This window comes from Tursiops truncatus, chromosome 3 (genome assembly GCF_011762595.2).
Source record: "Tursiops truncatus isolate mTurTru1 chromosome 3, mTurTru1.mat.Y, whole genome shotgun sequence".
In the NCBI taxonomy this organism is placed as follows: domain Eukaryota; kingdom Metazoa; phylum Chordata; class Mammalia; order Artiodactyla; family Delphinidae; genus Tursiops; species Tursiops truncatus.
In genome coordinates this window covers 112,750,904-112,767,184 of record NC_047036.1, presented here as the reverse complement: position 1 = coordinate 112,767,184, position 16,281 = coordinate 112,750,904, and the positions used below count along the sequence as shown (strand labels likewise).

The following is a 16,281-nucleotide window of genomic DNA, read 5'->3' as shown; positions in this document are numbered from 1 at the left end:
CTTAGTAATAAAAGTGTTTGCCATAGGCTGAGAAGCCTTTGAACCTCCTTCTTAGTGCCTGCAGAGGACAGGCCTGGAAGTTAGAGATGCGGGAGGATTTGGGGAACTAAGCAGAAAGCCAATTTCTTTTTCCCTTGTTTGCCACCAAGATAATGTGGCCACATAGAGCCGCCAAACACCAATGATCCATCGTCGCTCGTAAGGAACAACGTGCAACGAGAAAAGCAATAATGTCACACGCTCTTACAGTAGTAAGAGTAGTGGTGAGAAATCTTACGGGTTTGTCCCCGTGGGCCACTACGGCACAAAGTGCCAAGCAAAGTGCCTTTTCAGTCTCTATTATGTAGAAGATATATTTTCTTAAGCGCACACACCTCCAAATATGTACCCTAGAAACTAGGTCTGAAGTCTTATAAAATCTCAGTTTATGTGCACATTTCTTACTATTTCAAAAACTTTTCACATTAATGATTTGACCCAACAAGGATTTAGTGATGGCCCACTGTTCCCCAGGCACCTTCCCAAGTGCTAAGGATACAGGGGTGAAATAGACCCACAAGAGGTATATATCCTGATGGAAGAGGCATACAAAAAACACAGAGAAGCAGGAAAGCCAGAATATTAAGGACTGAACCTGGGAATCCGACTTCTGGGTTTGAATACAAATTTTGTTGCTTTCTGGCTGTGTGGCTTTGGGCAAATTGTTTGCCTCTCTGTGCCTCAGTTTCCACAGCTATAAAATAAAATAATGAGGATAATTATACTACTTCCTTCATAGGGCTACAGTGAGACTGCTTCCTGGCTCATAGGGATTAGAACGACTTCTCCAAAGAACCAAGAAGCTAAGGGGCAGACAGCGTTTTAAAAGGTAAAAAAATGGGGATGACAAATTAGTACAGACCTCATTTGATGACTGTACACATTACATGGTTTAATTCCCATAAAGTGCTTAGAATTGCGACTGGTATGTAATAAGTACTCAATAAATGTTAACTATTATCTTATTTTGAGCATGGAGTTTTTACTGGCTGTTGCACAGTGCTATGTAAGTTCCCTAAAGACACTAAGGGATCCTCCAGGCCAGTTTTAACAGGCACTGTTGCTGCATTCTTGTGCTTAAGTTGAAGACTTCCTCCTTCAGTCACTTGTTCCAGGATGCGTTTGTGTGAGGTAGGGAATCTGGCCCCAAGCATGGAAGACAAGTTTAAGATTTGGAAGTAAAGTATAGTAAGATTGAGGTAGCAATGATGAGACTGAGCTTGCAAAAACCCTGATGACAGAACCGCTCTCCTGCACTATTTCTCATCCTCCACACCCGCCTTCGTCAGAACACCAGTGACTGGTTATTATATCAGCATTTATCAGTAAAAAGGGGAAAATACAGACCTGGGCCTTCATGGAAAGTATTTTCACTCTCACAACCAGAATCTCCTGCCTTCAAAAAAATTATTGTTTTAAGATCTTTAACTTTTCCTGCAGCAACTTGATACCCAACTGTTTGAAAAGCATCTTTTCTGAGGAATGGTATTTCGTGGGACAATGTAACATAGTCTTTGCCAAGTGACTCAGTTTGAGATATATACACACACAAATATTTTTTCGATGTCAAGTGGCCCAAGTTTACAGAGAAAAAGTGGGCATTGGTATCAGTTTGATGTCAGGGATTTTCCATGTTTGCAGGGCAGCTTTAAATACAACTTGATTTGAAGGCATTTGAAGGCCAAGCTCCAGCCCCTTGTCAAGATGCTCCTGGCCGTGGTCCTTGCCTCTGCCCTGCTCCTCTGTTCTGCCGCCAGCCAGACGTGTTTGACCCTTACAGGGATCAAGGATGTTGAGTACCTCATCAACAACCTGCAGGTAAGCTGCAGACGGGGGCGCCAGCGGGAAAGGCAATTATTGAACATTTAAGTGAAATATAAGAGGATGAAAAATGCACCACCCACCATGGGTTCTTGTTTCTCTACTTACTTTTTTAGGAACATGCATCTTCAAAATGCAACTGCAGCACCAATGTGAGTAAATGCTCTTCTAAGATCTTTCCAAACTAATTTTAGTTTTCACATCTGGAATCTTCACTCTGAAATTTCTCTTTCGCAGGTGACTGATTGTTTGTGTCTGCCCATTCCTTCTGTAAGTATAGTAAAAGAAAATAATCTTGATCATGGTTTTTTAAAGGCTTTAAGTCAAAATTAATTGTTCTATTTGATATCTGAAATAAGAAACCGTTACTTAGTTACAATTGTTACAGATTAGTAACAATTTTAAAAAGCTTCAAAATCTTGAAATTCTATGCTATTGATATATACATTTCTTTGCATTTAGTCTCCTTGAGAAGTCTGAACACTTCAATATTTAAAAAAGAATCTTGAATGTGTTTTTAGATTAGTGGCCATGTGCACAATTAAATCAAACTGGGACTGAGAATATAACAAATGATACAGTTCATATCACAGTTTTCTAATCCATTTGCTGGTATCTCTAGGGTTGCAAAACAATGTAAATAAAATGACATCCTTTTGTCCTTCCACTGGCCTAAACTCTCTACATACTTTGCCTTCTCCCTCCCTCCCTCCCTCCCTCCCTATCCTTCTGCTTAGCTGATTTAGAGTGGCTATTGGAAGGTTTGAAGCCTGCCTTCCAGGAGGATAGGGTGTCTGAGATTGTGGGTGGAGGGAAAGTGAAAAGGGTTTCCAGGGAGTCATTCCCCACTTTGGTGGAGAGGAAGCGTGGCAGGAATTTCCTGGTTAAGGTGAGGAAGCAGCACCTGCACAAGGTGCTGTGGTGCTTGACTCTCTCACAAGCCAGGCCTGGGAGAACCCGAGCTTTTCACCACAGCTGAGGTCAGGTGTCACTCCCTATCACAGTCCATCTATTATGCCTTCTGAGGAGGAACCACACACTTATGGCCCAGCCCATTCCCTCAGTTTTTAATCCATGGTTTTAGCTACTGCTGAAACAATGGCAGTATTCAACTGGCACATCCCATCAGGCTGGTGTGGAAAGGCTTTTCCTTTCTCTGTACTTTCAAACTCACTATGACAAGACTTGGAACAAGGAAGCCTCCTTTGAAAAGTAGACTCAGCACTGGCTGTTTCCTGGGGTCCACAGGCCTCATGTTCCCTGGGGCGCAACATACTGGAAATCTTCAGGGAGTGTCACTGTGGGAAAAGGGCCTTACCTTGAAATATTGAAGATCATTTCCTAGCCTGACAAGGGACCTGTCTAAAAAATAATGCAAGTTTAGATTACATTGGTTAAATTAAAATAGCCTCTAAAAGCGTTCTCTTTGTGATTCCTACTCAAAGCTGTCCTCTGAGTGTTTCTTTTCCTAAATCCTTGTTATTTACCAGGACAACTGCACCTCAGCATGCTTACAGGAGGGTCTGTCGCAGATGACCAACACCATAGTGAATACACGTTTCCTGCTGACTTTCAATCGGGTGAAGAAAACAGTTGAAGCCCTCCAGAACAACAAGTGTGGAGTGAGTGTGTTTTTATCTGTGATGTGCTCTGGTTAGTTATTTTTGTGTGAATGTCAATGCCAACTCCATCTGAATGAGAAAGGGTGATAAAGCTGGAACTGGTAGTTCAAGGTTGATTAGGGACATATAAGAAATTTAATTAGAGCAAGAGAATTAAAGTGAGATCTGCCCGGATGGCTCATTGTTCCCTCTCCCTTTAAAAAACACTCACCCCTGTGTTGGCTTTTACTTCTCTCCACCTCTTGAATAATGAAAGAATCTAGCCTGATTGTAATTAGAAGCTAAAATCTAGAGAATCAGGGCTGTAGGCCATACAGTTCTACATAATCTTAGAGATTCAGTTTGCCGAGTGGATATTCCGGCCTGTAAGTTAAAGTTTTCTTTCCGTCGGCCAAGGAGGTGTTTAAGGGAAGACACATCCACATCCACGTGGAAGCTTGTCATCTGCCCTAAATGTCCATCAGCGCGTCCTCTTCTTGAGCATACACCCTGGTCGCTGGAGGAGAGGGGAGGGAGTGAACTTTTTTCATTACCGTCACCCTGTGAGGGCCCCTCCTCGCTCAGCTACTGAACTGCGGGGGTTTCTGCCATCAACAGCATGCAGTTCTAAATGCTTAATATATACCGTTTCATTGAATACCTACCTTAATGACAATTGTCAGATTTACCACCCTCACGCTGTAGAGGTGGGCACTGAGGCTCAGTGAGGTTAACTGATTTGCCCAAGGCTGCATATTTAATAAGTGGCAGTGCTGAGATTTGAACTCTGGTCTATGGGACTCCTAAATCCCGCTCTTAGTCATTGTGCTATAAAATGACCTTGGAAGGACAGCCAAAAAGGACAAAAACAAAATTTTAAGCCTCAAAGCGTCCCAAGAAGGTTTCCTCTAATGAGAAGATTTAGAGATTTAGGGCCACTTGATGTGTGTGTGTCTGTGTGTGTGTGGCAAGCAGATCCCTGAAATCCTACTTCAAAGTCAAGCACCTATGCCGCCTACACAAAATGTTAGCAACTCCCCATCCATTTGCTCCATGCCTCAAGCCCCCCACTGCCAGCACACCCCCACCCCCACTGACCATCCCCCCCCCATCCACTCACCAGGCTCTGGGCAGGGTGGTTCCTGGGGCTGCTGGGTTCCATACTGTTTTAGTCACTCTGCCTTTGTCAACTTTTATCCCAACAGTCTTTTTCCTGTGAACAGCCATGCAACCAAACCACAACAGGCAATATGCTGACATTTCTGAAGACTGTCCTGGAAAGTTTCCAGAAAGAAAGGATGAGAGGCAGAGTGTGAAGCTGAAATGTTATTTATTCTATTTATTGAATTTAGAAAGCCTCCTCTTTAAGTTGTTGCAATTAAAAAATCAAATAAGCCATGCTAAGTCAAAATCAGTTTTAATAGTTTGTTTAAAATTTTATATCTTTATTTTGGAATAAACAGATCTTGGAAAAAAACTCAAGTCTGGTCTCTAGGTGCTTATTTGTTCCTTGATGCTCAGAACAAAGAAAGCTACAAGTCTGTCAATGGGCTGATGGGTCAAATACTCCTGTAATAACAGTAAGACTCGTTATCCTCAACACAGACTTGAAGCCTCGTGAACCGTGTCTGGGCTGTTAGGAACAGGGCCGCACAGCAGGAAGAGAGTGGCAAGCGAGCAAAGCTTCATCTGCCGCTCCCCATCGCTCCCCATGGCTCACATTACTGCCTGATCCATCCCCCAGCCCCCCCACACCCCTATCTGTGGGGAAATTGTCTACCACGAAACTGGTCCCTGGTGCCGAAAAGGCTGGGGGCCGCTGGTTTAGAGGAATCTACCAAGGGCAGTATTTTTCTAGGTACTGGTAAAATTAAAATTGCTTCTCCCTATGGGGGCTAGACCATCCTTTGGTACTTTTGGTGTCAATAATACATAAAGTTCAGAGCACCCAGAGCCAGGATTCCTCAAAGGGATTTCTGTCGGTTACAATGTCAAGAAATATCCATGTGACCTGCACAGCAAACAGGCCTTGGCCAGAGGTGAGGTTCTCTGATGATATGGGCAGTGTGGTCCCTGTAGCTGTGCAGCTCCATTAGTGACGGGGGTGGCATGAAATTCGCCCTCCACCTGCAGCCACGCCCCTCCCGCATAGGGGAAGTGGAGGAGTTTTAGCAAAGGGGGCCCAGGTCAGGGGAGTGTTTTATTATTTGGTGCAGAAATGGTGGGTCCATGGGTACATCCAATCATAATTATTTTAGTCTTAGTTTTGACAGAAAGAGCCAAGTTTCTCAGTGATTAACTGATGGTGACATGTCTATCAAAGGGCAACAAGCTGGGTCTCTAAGTCCAGAGGCTTTCTGCTCACTGGTTTAAACTCTGTCTTCCCTCAGTGCTGAAGGCCATCAGGCACGTTGCAGGGGACACAGACCTCCATACAGACAGACAACAGTCATAGTCTGTTGACCCATCGGCTTCCCCAGAAAAGGGAAAACATCACGTGGCAGGTGGGTGGGAGTGGGGTATAGGTTCTGTCGAGGACGTTTCCTCAGGACCTCTCATAGCATGAGAATTCGTGCTCCAGCTATTACTGTTTTAATGAGTATCTCCCAGCATCTCCTATATTATTTCCTCCCCGAGACTCACAGTCTGACCCCTAACTGTCCTCAGTGCCCTTCCTCTTGGCACCCAGCCCCCAGCAACGGAGGCCTGCCCTGCAGGGTGAGTCAAATGCGGGGTCCGGCTGTGGCTGCTGTGCCGGCTCCCTAGCTGGCCTGCGGATTCCCATGGACAAAGCACTGAGAAAATGGTCTATCAAATAACATAGTTACTATTATTTATTAATATTAATCATGTAATGATTAAGCCCTTACTCTCTATGTACTAAGCATGCATTACCTCATTTAATCTCCTAATAAACCGTAGGAGGTAGGTCTTATTATTTCTGTTTTACAGATGAGGAAATTAAGGCTCAGAAACGTTGTGACCTTCCCGAGGTCCCACGGGTGGTAAGAGTTAGAGTAGAGATCCAACCCCAGCTACCTCTGATTCCAAACTCTTTGCTCTCTCCATCCTGCTCTTTTCTTACTCTACATATCGTGTCTGTGTTGTGTTCCCTCTGACTACAGCCTGACAGTAAAAAAGATTCATAATAATATGGGTCCACATTCCATTTTCCAAAAACCTGGGGACCAGAGAGCTTTCAGAATTCAAACTGTTTACCTGTTTAGAAAGAGAATACACAGTTCACACTTCTTACATTACACAACATCCATAGCAGGGCCTGGGGCAGGATCCTGTAATTAAACACATTAATATTCTGCAAAAAACAGAGGAGCAATCGCATGAGGTAGTCAGCTTTGGCAACCAAATGAATCTCAACAAATCTTGGGCTTCCAGAGCTGCTTGGATTTCAACATTATGATGAGGGATCTGTGGGCATTTCTTTAGCTCTGGCCCCACTTACAGAAAGGGGGGCCCTCTCTTTGCACTGGGCACCTCCAGGAGGGACGGAGACCTCTGTGGCTCCCTGGACAGCCCGCTGTGGCATCCAGGTTGTGGCAGCAGGGCCTTCTCCTCTCCTCTCCTCTCCTCTCCTCTCCTCCATCTGGGTTTTCTGAATGACTGGCCCCAGACGCAGAGCTGTGCCACATTATACAACATGGTTTACAGCCTGCAGCCTTGGAAGCCGCCCCCTCAGCAATGCTCACCCCACACGGGCATCACAACAAGGACAGACGCTAGTGGTTGGTGATGGTTTCACAACACAACCTGGGGATGCAATCAGCTGTCGGAGAAGATGGGCAGAGAGATAGGCTGCAACCCACTGTCACAGCTTAGTCACCAGCAGAGCTTGGCGGTTTCCCTTGGCTTTTCTGCAAAGGTGGCGTTACCCACCGGATGCACCCCTGCAGCCAGCTCAAAGCAGGATTCTCAGGGCCTGCCTGTGATGAGGTGCCCAGTCATTGCTCTCCTTCCTGTGCCGGAGGAGTTGAGATTTATCTAGAAGTCACCTTGGAGAAAGGAGAAAAAGAAGGACTAACATTTATTGTTTGCTGTGTACCAGGCACTCGGTTCATGATGTTTTGTTCAATATCTACTTGGATCTTTACAACAAGCCCATGAGGTCGGTGTAGAATTATTGTCTGCAATTATGCCTAGTGCACAGATGAGGAAACCGAGGCCCAGAAAGTTTACATGGTTACATAACTTGCCAGGGGCAAACTGCTCACAAGTGGAAAAGCCAAGATTCCAGCTCAGGTAACTGACTCTAGAGCTACATTCTTAAATCTGACCCACAGGAGGGTGTCGGCTCTCAACACAGACAGTCTCAACAACCTGGCTGCCTTGTCCAGGTTGCCAGGCCCCCAGCAGAGTTGTGCCCAGGAGATGCCAGAGCAGGGCACATTGTCACTGGCCAAAGCCAAGCCCAGATGCTTCTGGCCTGAAAGCTGACCAGTCCACATCCGTCTGTCTGTCTCTCCCTCTCTGCCCATCCATCCCATTTGAGGCAGGAGGATACTGTGCAGTCTCAGCCCTGCAATTCCTTTCCTACCCTGCTCCCCTCCTCATTCACCCCAGACCAACACCTTTCTTCCTCTGCAAAGGGAGCGCTCAGCGGAAATGCAAAGACCATTCACCCACTGAAAGTGTACAACTCAGTGGATTTGAGTATATTCACAGGGCTGTGCAACCATCACCACAATCTGATTTCAGAACATTTTCATCACCCACAAAAGAAACCCTGTACACATTAGCAGCCATTCCCCCTCCTCCCTTCCCCCAGCCTAATCAACTAATAATCTACTTTCTGTCTCTACTGTATAAATTTACCTCTTCTGGATTCTCCCTATAATTGGAATACGACGTGTTCTTCTGGGACTGGCATCTTTGACTTACCATGATGCTTTCAAGGTTCATTATGTTTTAGCACGTATCAGTACTTCATTTCTTTTTATTTTTTTAATTTTAATTTTATTATTATTATTTTGGCCACGCCGTGCTGCATGTGAGAACTTAGTTCCCCCACCAGGGATAGAACCCACGTCCCATGCAGTGGAAGTATAGAGTCTTAACCACGGACCACCAGGGAAGTTCCACTTCATTTCTTTTTATAGCCAAATAATATTTCTTTGCATGGATATACGGCATTTTATTTATCCATTCATCAGTTGATAGACACTTGTGTTGATTCCACTCTTTGGCTATTATGAATAATGCTGCTATGAACATTCACTTAAAGGTTTTTTGTGTGAACATGTTTTCATTTCTCTTGGGTATACACCTATGAGTAGAATTGCTAGGTCATAAGGTAATGCTATATTTAACTTCTGAGGAACTGCCAAGCTGTTTTCGAAAGTGGCTGCACCATTTTACATTTCTACCCAGCAATGTATGAGGGTTCCAATTTCTCCACTGCTTTGTCATCATTTGTTATTATCTGTCCTTTTGATTATAGCCGTCCTAGTGGGTATAAGGTGGTCTCTCGTGGTAGCTTTGATTTGCTTTTCCCTTATAACTAGTGATGCATCTTTTCATGTGCTTATTGGCCACTTGTATAGAAATATCTATTCAAATCCTTTGCCCATTCTTTTTAAATTTTTTGATTTAATTTTATTTTTTTATACAGCAGCTTATTAGTCATCCATTTTATACACATCAGTGTATACATGTCAATCCCAATCACCCAATTCAGCACACCACCATCCCCCCCCCCCGCTGCTTTCCCCCCTTGGTGTCCATACATTTGTTCTCTACATCTGTGTCTCAACTTCTGCCTTGGCCTTGCAAACCGGTTCATCTGTATCATTTTTCTAGGTTCCACATATATGCGTTAATATACGATATTTGTTTTTCTCCTTCTGACTTACTTCACTCTGTATGACAGTCTCTAGCTCCATCCACGTCTCAACAAATGACCCAATTTCGTTCCTTTTTATGGCTGAGTAATATTCCATTGTATATATGTACCACAACTTTTTTATCCATTCGTCTGTGGATGGGCATTTAGGTTGCTTCCATGACCTGGCTATTGTAAATGGTGCTGCAATGAACATTGGGGTGCATGTGTCTTTTTGAATTATGCTTTTCTGTGGGTATATGCCCAGTAGTAGGATTGCTGAGTCATATGGTAATTCTATTTTTAGTTTTTTAAGGAACCTCCATACTGTTCTCCATAGTGGCTGTACCAATTTACATTCCCACCAACAGTGTAAGAAGATTCCCATTTCTCCACACCCTCTCCAGCATTTGTTGTTTGTAGATTTTCTGATGATGCCCATTCTAACTGGTGTGAGGTGATACCTCATTGTAGTTTTGATTTGCATTTCTCTAATAACTAGTGATGTTGAACAGCTTTTTATGTGTTTCTTGGCCATCTGTGTGTCTTCTTTGGAGAAATGTCTATTTAGGTCTTCTGCCCGTTTTTGGATTGGATTGTTTGTTTTTGTAATATTGAGCTTCATGAACTGTTTATATATTTTGGAGATTAATCCTTTGTCCATTGATTCATTTGCAAATATTTTCTCCCATTCTGAGGGTTGTCTTTTCGTCTTCTTTATTGTTTCCTTTGCTGTGCAAAGCTTTGAAGTTTCATTAGGTCCCATTTGTTTATTTTTGTTTTTATTTCCATTACTCTAGGGGGTGAATCAAAAAAGATCTTGCTGTGATTTATGTCAAAGAGTGTTCTTCCTATGTTTTCCACTAAGAGTTTTATAGTGTCTGGCCTTACATTTAGGTCTCTAATCCATTTTGAGTTTATTTTTGTGTATAGTGCTAGGGAGTGTTCTAATTTCATTCTTTTACATATAGCTGTCCAGTTTTCCCAGCACCACTTATTGAAGAGACTGTCTTTTCTCCATTGTATATCCTTGCTTCCTTTGTCATAGATTAGTTGACCATAGGTGTGTGGGTTTATCTCTGGGTTTTCTATCTTGTTCCATTGATCTATGTTTCTGTTTTTGTGCCAGTACCATATTGTCTTGATTACGGTACCTTTATAGTATAGTCTGAAGTCAGGGAGTCTGATTCCTCCAGCTCCGTTTTTTCCCCTCAAGACTGCTTTTGCTATTAGGGGTCTTTTTTGTCTCCATACAAATTTTAAGATTTTTTGTTCTAGTTCTGTAAAAAATGCCATTGGTGATTTGATAGGGATTGCATTGAATCTGTAGATTGCTGTGGGTAGTATCATCATTTTCACAATACTGATTCTTCCAATCCAGGAACATGGCATATCTCTCCATCTGTTGGTATCATCTTTAATTTCTCTCATCAGTGTCTTATAGCTTTCTGCATACAGGTCTTTTGTCTCCCTAGGTAGGTTTATTCCTAGGTATTTTATTCTTTTTGTTGCAATGGTAAATGGGAGTGTTTCCTTAATTTCTCTTTCAGATTTTTCATCATTAGTGTATAGGAATGCAAGAGATTTCTGTGCATTAATTTTGTATCCTGCAACTTTGCCAAATTCATTGATGAGCTCTAGTAGTTTTCTGGTGGCATCTTTAGGATTCTCCCTGTATAGTATCATGTCATCTGCAAACAGTGACAGTTTTATTTCTTCTTTGCCAATTTGTATTCCTTTTATTTCTTTTCTTCTCTGATTGCCATGTCTAGGACTTCCAAAACTATGTTGAATAATAGTGGTGAGAGTAGACATCCTTATCTTTTTCCTGATCTTAGAGGAAATGCTTTCAGTTTTTTACCATTGAGAATGATGTTTGCTGTGGGATTGTCGTATATGGCCTTTATTATGTTGAGGTAGGTTCCTTCTATGCCCACTTTCTGCAGGGTTTTATCATAAATGGGTGTTGAATTTTGTTGACAGCTTTCTCTGCAACTATTGAGATGATCATATGGTTTTTCTCCTTCAATTTGTTAATATGGTTTATCACATTGATTGACTTGCGTATATTGAAGAGTCCTTGCATCCCTGGGATAAACCCCACTTGATCATGGTGTATGATCCTTTTAAGGTGTTGTTGGATTCTGTTTGCTAGTATTTTGCTGAGGATTTTTGCATCTGTGATATTGGTCTGTAATTTTATTTTTTTGTAGTATCTTTGTATGGTTTTGGTATCAGGGTGATGGTGGCCTCATAGAATGAGTTTGGGAGTGTTCCTTCCTCTGCAATTCTTTGGAAGAGTTTGAGAAGGATGGGTGTTAGCTCTTCTCTAAATGTTTGATAGAATTCAGCTGTGAAGCCATCTGGTCCTGGACTTTTGTTTGTTGGAAGATTTTTAATTACAGTTTCAATTTCATTACTTGTGATTGGTCTGTTCATATTTTCTGTTTTTCCTGGTTCAGTCTTGGAAGGTTATACCTTTCTAAGAATTTGTCCATTTCTTCCAGGTTGTCCATTTTATTGGCATAGAGTTGCTTGTAGTAGTCTCTTAGGATGCTTTGTATTTCTGCAGTGTCTGTTGTAACTTCTCCTTTTTCATTTCTAATTTTACTGATTTGAATCCTCTCCCTCTTTTTCTTGATGAGTCTGGCTAATTATTTATCAATTTTGTTTATCTTCTCAAAGATAACCAGCTTTTAGCTTTATTGATCTTTGTTGCTATTGTTTTCTTTGTTGCTATTTCATTTATTTCTGCTCTGATCTTTATGATTTCTTTCCTTCTGCTAACTTTGAGTTTTCTTTGTTCTTCTTTCTCTAGTTCCTTTAGGTGTAAGGTTAGATTGTTTATTTGAGACTTTTCTTGTTTCTTGAGGTAGGCTTGTATAGCTATAAACTTCCCTCTTAGAACTGCTTTTGCTGCATCCCATAGGTTTTGGATCGTCGTGTTTTCATTGTCATTTGTCTCTAGGTGTTTTTTGATTTCCTCTTTGATTTCTTCAGTGATCTCTTGGCTATTTAGTAACGTACTGATTAGCCTCCATGTGTTTGTGTTTTTTATGTTTTTTTTCCCTGTAATTCATTTCTAATCTCATAGTGTTGTGGTCAGAAAAGATGCTTGATATGATTTCAATTTTCTTAAATTTACTGAGGCTTGATTTGTGACCCAAGATGTGATCTATCCTGGAGAATATTCCATGCACACTTGAGAAGAAAGTGTAATCCGCTGTTTTGGGATGGAATGTCCTATAAATATCAATTAAATCTATCTGGTCTATTGTGTCATTTAAAGCTTCTGTTTCCTTATTTATTTTCATTTTGGATGATCTGTCCATTGGTGTAAGTGAGGTGTTAAAGTCCCCCACTATTATTGTGTTACTGTCGATTTCCTGTTTTATAGCTGTTAGCAGTTGCCTTATGTATTGAGGTACTCCTATATTGGGTGCATATATATTTATAATTGTTATATCTTCTTCTTGGATTGATCCCTTGATCGTTACGTAGTGTCTTTCCTTGTCTCTTGTAACATTCTTTATTTTAAAGTCTATTTTATCTGATATGAGTATTGCTACTCCAGCTTTCTTTCAATTTCCATTTTCATGGAATATCTTTTTCCATCCCCTCACTTTCAGTCTGTATGTGTCCCTAGGTCTGAAGTGGGTCTCTTGTAGACACCATATATATGGGTCTTGTTTTTGTATCCATTCAGCAAGCCTGTGTCTTTTGGTTGGAGCACTTAATCCATTCACATTTAAGGTAATTATCTATATGTATGTTCCTATGACCATTTTCTTAATTGTTTTGGGTTTGTTTTTGTAGGTCCTTTTCTTCTCTTGTGTTTCCCACTTAGAGAAGCTCCTTGTAGCATTTGTTGTAGAGCTGGTTTGGTGGTGCTGAATTCTCTTAGCTTGTGCTTGTCTGTAAAGCTTTTGATTTCTCCATCGAATCTGAATGAGATCCTTGCTGGGTAGAGTAATCTTGGTTGTAGGTTCTTCCCTCTCATCACTTTAAGTATATCATGCCACTCCCTTCTGGCTTGTAGAGTTTCTGCTGAGAAATCAGCTGTTAACCTTATGGGGATTCCCTTGTATGTTATTTGTCGTTTTTCCCTTGCTGCTTTTAATAATTTTTCTTTGTCTTTAATCTTTGCCTATTTGATTACTATGTGTCTCAGCATGTTTCTCCTTGGGTTTATCCTGTGTGGGACTCTCTGCGCTTCCTGGACTTGGGTGGCTATCTCCTTTCCCATGTTAGGGAAGTTTTCGACTATAATCTCTTCAAATATTTTCTTGGGTCCTTTCTCTCTCTCTTCTCCTTCTGGGACCCCTATAATGCGAATGTTGCTGCGTTTAATATCCCAGAGGTCTCATAGGCTGTCTTCATTTCTTTTCATTCTTTTTTCTTTATTCTGTACCGCAGCAGTGAATTCCACCATTCTGTCTTCCAGGTCACTTATCCGTTCTTCTGCCTCAGTTATTCTGCTATTGATTCCTTCTAGTGTAGTTTTCATTTCAGTTATTGTATTGTTCATCTCTGTTTGTTCTTTTTATTTTATTTTTTTGGTGGTACGCGGGCCTCTCACCGCTGTGGCCTCTCCCACCGCGGAGCACAGGCTCCAGATGCGCAGGCCCAGAGGCCTTGGCTCACGGGCCCAGCCACTCCGTGGCATGCGGGATCCTCCCGGACCGGGGCATGGACCCGCGTCCCCCGCGTCGGCAGGTGGACTCCCAACCACTGTGCCACCAGGGAAGCCCTGTTTGTTGTTCTTTAATTCTTCTAGGTCTTTGTTAAACATTTCTTGCATCTTCTCGATCTTTGCCTCCATTCTTTTTCCCAGGTCCTGGATCATCTTCACTATCATTATTCTGAATTCTTTTTCTGGAAGGTTGCCTACCTCCACTTCATTTAGTTGTTTTTCTGGGGTTTTATCTTGTTCCTTCATCTGGTACATAGCCCTCTGCCTTTTCATCTTGTCTCTCTTTCTGTGAATGTGGTTTTTGTTCAACAGGCTGCAGGATTGTAGTTCTTCTTGCTTCTGCTGTCTGTCCTGCCTTTGCCCATTTTTAAATTCAGTTATTTGTCTTTTTATAGTGGAGTTGTAAGAGTTCTTTGTACTTCTGGATAAAAGTCCCTTATTTGATATAAGATTTGTAAATATTTTCTCCCATTTTGTGGGTTGTCTTTTTCCTTTTCTTCATGGTATTGGTAGCACAAAAGTTTTAAGTTATCATCCAATTTGTCTATTTTCTATTTTGTCACTTGCACTTTTGGTATTCTAAGAAATCTTTGCCTAACTCAAGGTCACAAGATTTATTTGTTTGTTTTCTTCTATGAGTTTCATAGTTTTACCTCTTACATCTAGGTCTATGATCCATCTTGGGTTAATTTTCATATATGGTGTGAGATAAGGTTCCAACTTCACTCTTCTGGCATGTGGATACTCAGTTGTCCCAACACCATTTGTTGAAAAGACTATTCTTTCTCCATTGAATTATCTTGGCACCCACATCAAAAACCAATTGACCATGAATATAAGGGTTTATTTCTGGACTCTCAATTTTATCCCGTTGCTCTACGAGTCTATCCTTATGCCAGCACCACGCTATCTTGATCACTGTAACCTTGTCATAGGCAAGAGTGAGTCCTCCAAGTTGACTCTTCCATATCAAGATTGCTTTGGCTACTCTGGGTCCTTTGCATTTCCATATGAGTTTTAAGATTAGCGTTTCAGTTTTGTTTGTTTGTTTTTTAAAGCTATCTGGGCTTTTGAGAGAGATTTCATTAAATCTGTATGTCAGTTTGGGAAGTACTGCTATCTTAACAATATTTAGTCTTCTAATCCATGACATAGAGTATCTTTCTATTTATTTAGATCTTTTAAAATTTCTTTCGGTAAGGTTTTGTAGTTTTTAGTGTAAAAATCCTGTACTTTTATTAAAATGTGCCTAAATATTTCATTATTCAAATACTATTGTAAACAGAATTATTTTCTTAATTTCATTTCTGGTATGTTCATTGCTAAGATATAGAAATACAATTGATTTTTGTAGGTTGATCTTATATCCTGAAACCTTGCTGAACTTGTTTATTTGTTCTAATAGGTTTTAGTGGATTCCTTAGGATTTTCTATATACCAGATCATATCATCTGTAAATAGAAGTAGCTTAGCTCTCCTTTCCAATGTGGATGCCTTATATTTCATTTTCTTGCCTAATTACCTTGGCTACAACATCCAGTGCAATGTTGGATAGAAGTGGTCAGAGTCTTGTTCCTGATCTTAGTAGGAAAGCACCTATCCTTTCACTGTAAGTTTGATGTTGGCTGTGGACTTTTTGTAGATGCCCTGTATCAGGTTGAGGAAGCTCTCTTCTGTTCTCAGTTCATTGAGTGTTTTTATCATGAACAAGTACTGGAGTTTGTCAAATGCTTTTTCTGCATCGACTGAGGTGACTGTCCTTTACTTATTAATATAGATGTTAATTCTTGGCTTTTGAATTTCCAAAGGTAGAGCTCCTAGCTCTAGGGGGAGGAAGTAATATCGTATGGACCGTGGAAGAGAAGTTAGAGAAGATGATAGCAGACACTGGTGAGTGCTTCTCCCCCAGCTGAGCTTGGAGTGGTGGTGGCAGAACTCCAGGGAGGCTTGAGGACCTGAGAAGGGAGGGCTCCTGAGCCACATGTCCTGTGTACCCTGGGAGATGACAATCGGAAAAGAAATTGTCTCCTGTCTCCCATTACATGGTGTGGCATAGGGAGCCCCAGGAAGGTGGGCCTGATTCAGGCCCTTGAGTAGTTCCAGTGTGGAAGGCAAGGCTTTTCCCATAGGACAGAGAGGGGCATGGATGTGTCATGGAGCACGGTAAGGCCAGAGGGGCCTCGGGGTTGGCAGATATGGCAGACAGGAACCATATGGCCAGGACCAGATGGGAATGAAGATGCTTCCACAGAAGCCACCATGGAGGGAAGGCCATGCCCCAGGACTAGACA

At 41.8% G+C, this 16,281-nt stretch overlaps 1 protein-coding gene across 1 annotated transcript; it reads left to right on the top strand.

Annotated features, from left to right (window-relative positions):
• The first annotated feature begins 1,743 nt into the window (after positions 1 to 1,743).
• IL9 (interleukin 9) lies at positions 1,744 to 4,830 on the top strand. Its single transcript, XM_004327985.2, has 5 exons — positions 1,744 to 1,857; positions 1,977 to 2,012; positions 2,098 to 2,130; positions 3,351 to 3,482; positions 4,667 to 4,830. Exons 1-5 carry the CDS (start codon positions 1,744 to 1,746, stop codon positions 4,775 to 4,777), a joined length of 426 nt encoding a protein of 141 aa, XP_004328033.1. The 3' UTR covers positions 4,778 to 4,830.
• The last annotated feature ends 11,451 nt before the right edge of the window (positions 4,831 to 16,281 follow it).

What these genes read in the sequence shown, in the direction of transcription:
- IL9 (XM_004327985.2), top strand. Translation starts at nt 1,744, where the DNA reads ATGCTCCTGGCCGTGGTCCTTGCCTCTGCCCTGCTCCTCTGTTCTGCC. An exon ending in TGTGTCTGCCCATTCCTTCT is followed by an intron (nt 2,131 to 3,350) that starts GTAAGTATAGTA and finishes GTTATTTACCAG; the next exon opens with GACAACTGCACCTCAGCATG. An exon ending in TCCAGAACAACAAGTGTGGA is followed by an intron (nt 3,483 to 4,666) that starts GTGAGTGTGTTT and finishes TTATCCCAACAG; the next exon opens with TCTTTTTCCTGTGAACAGCC.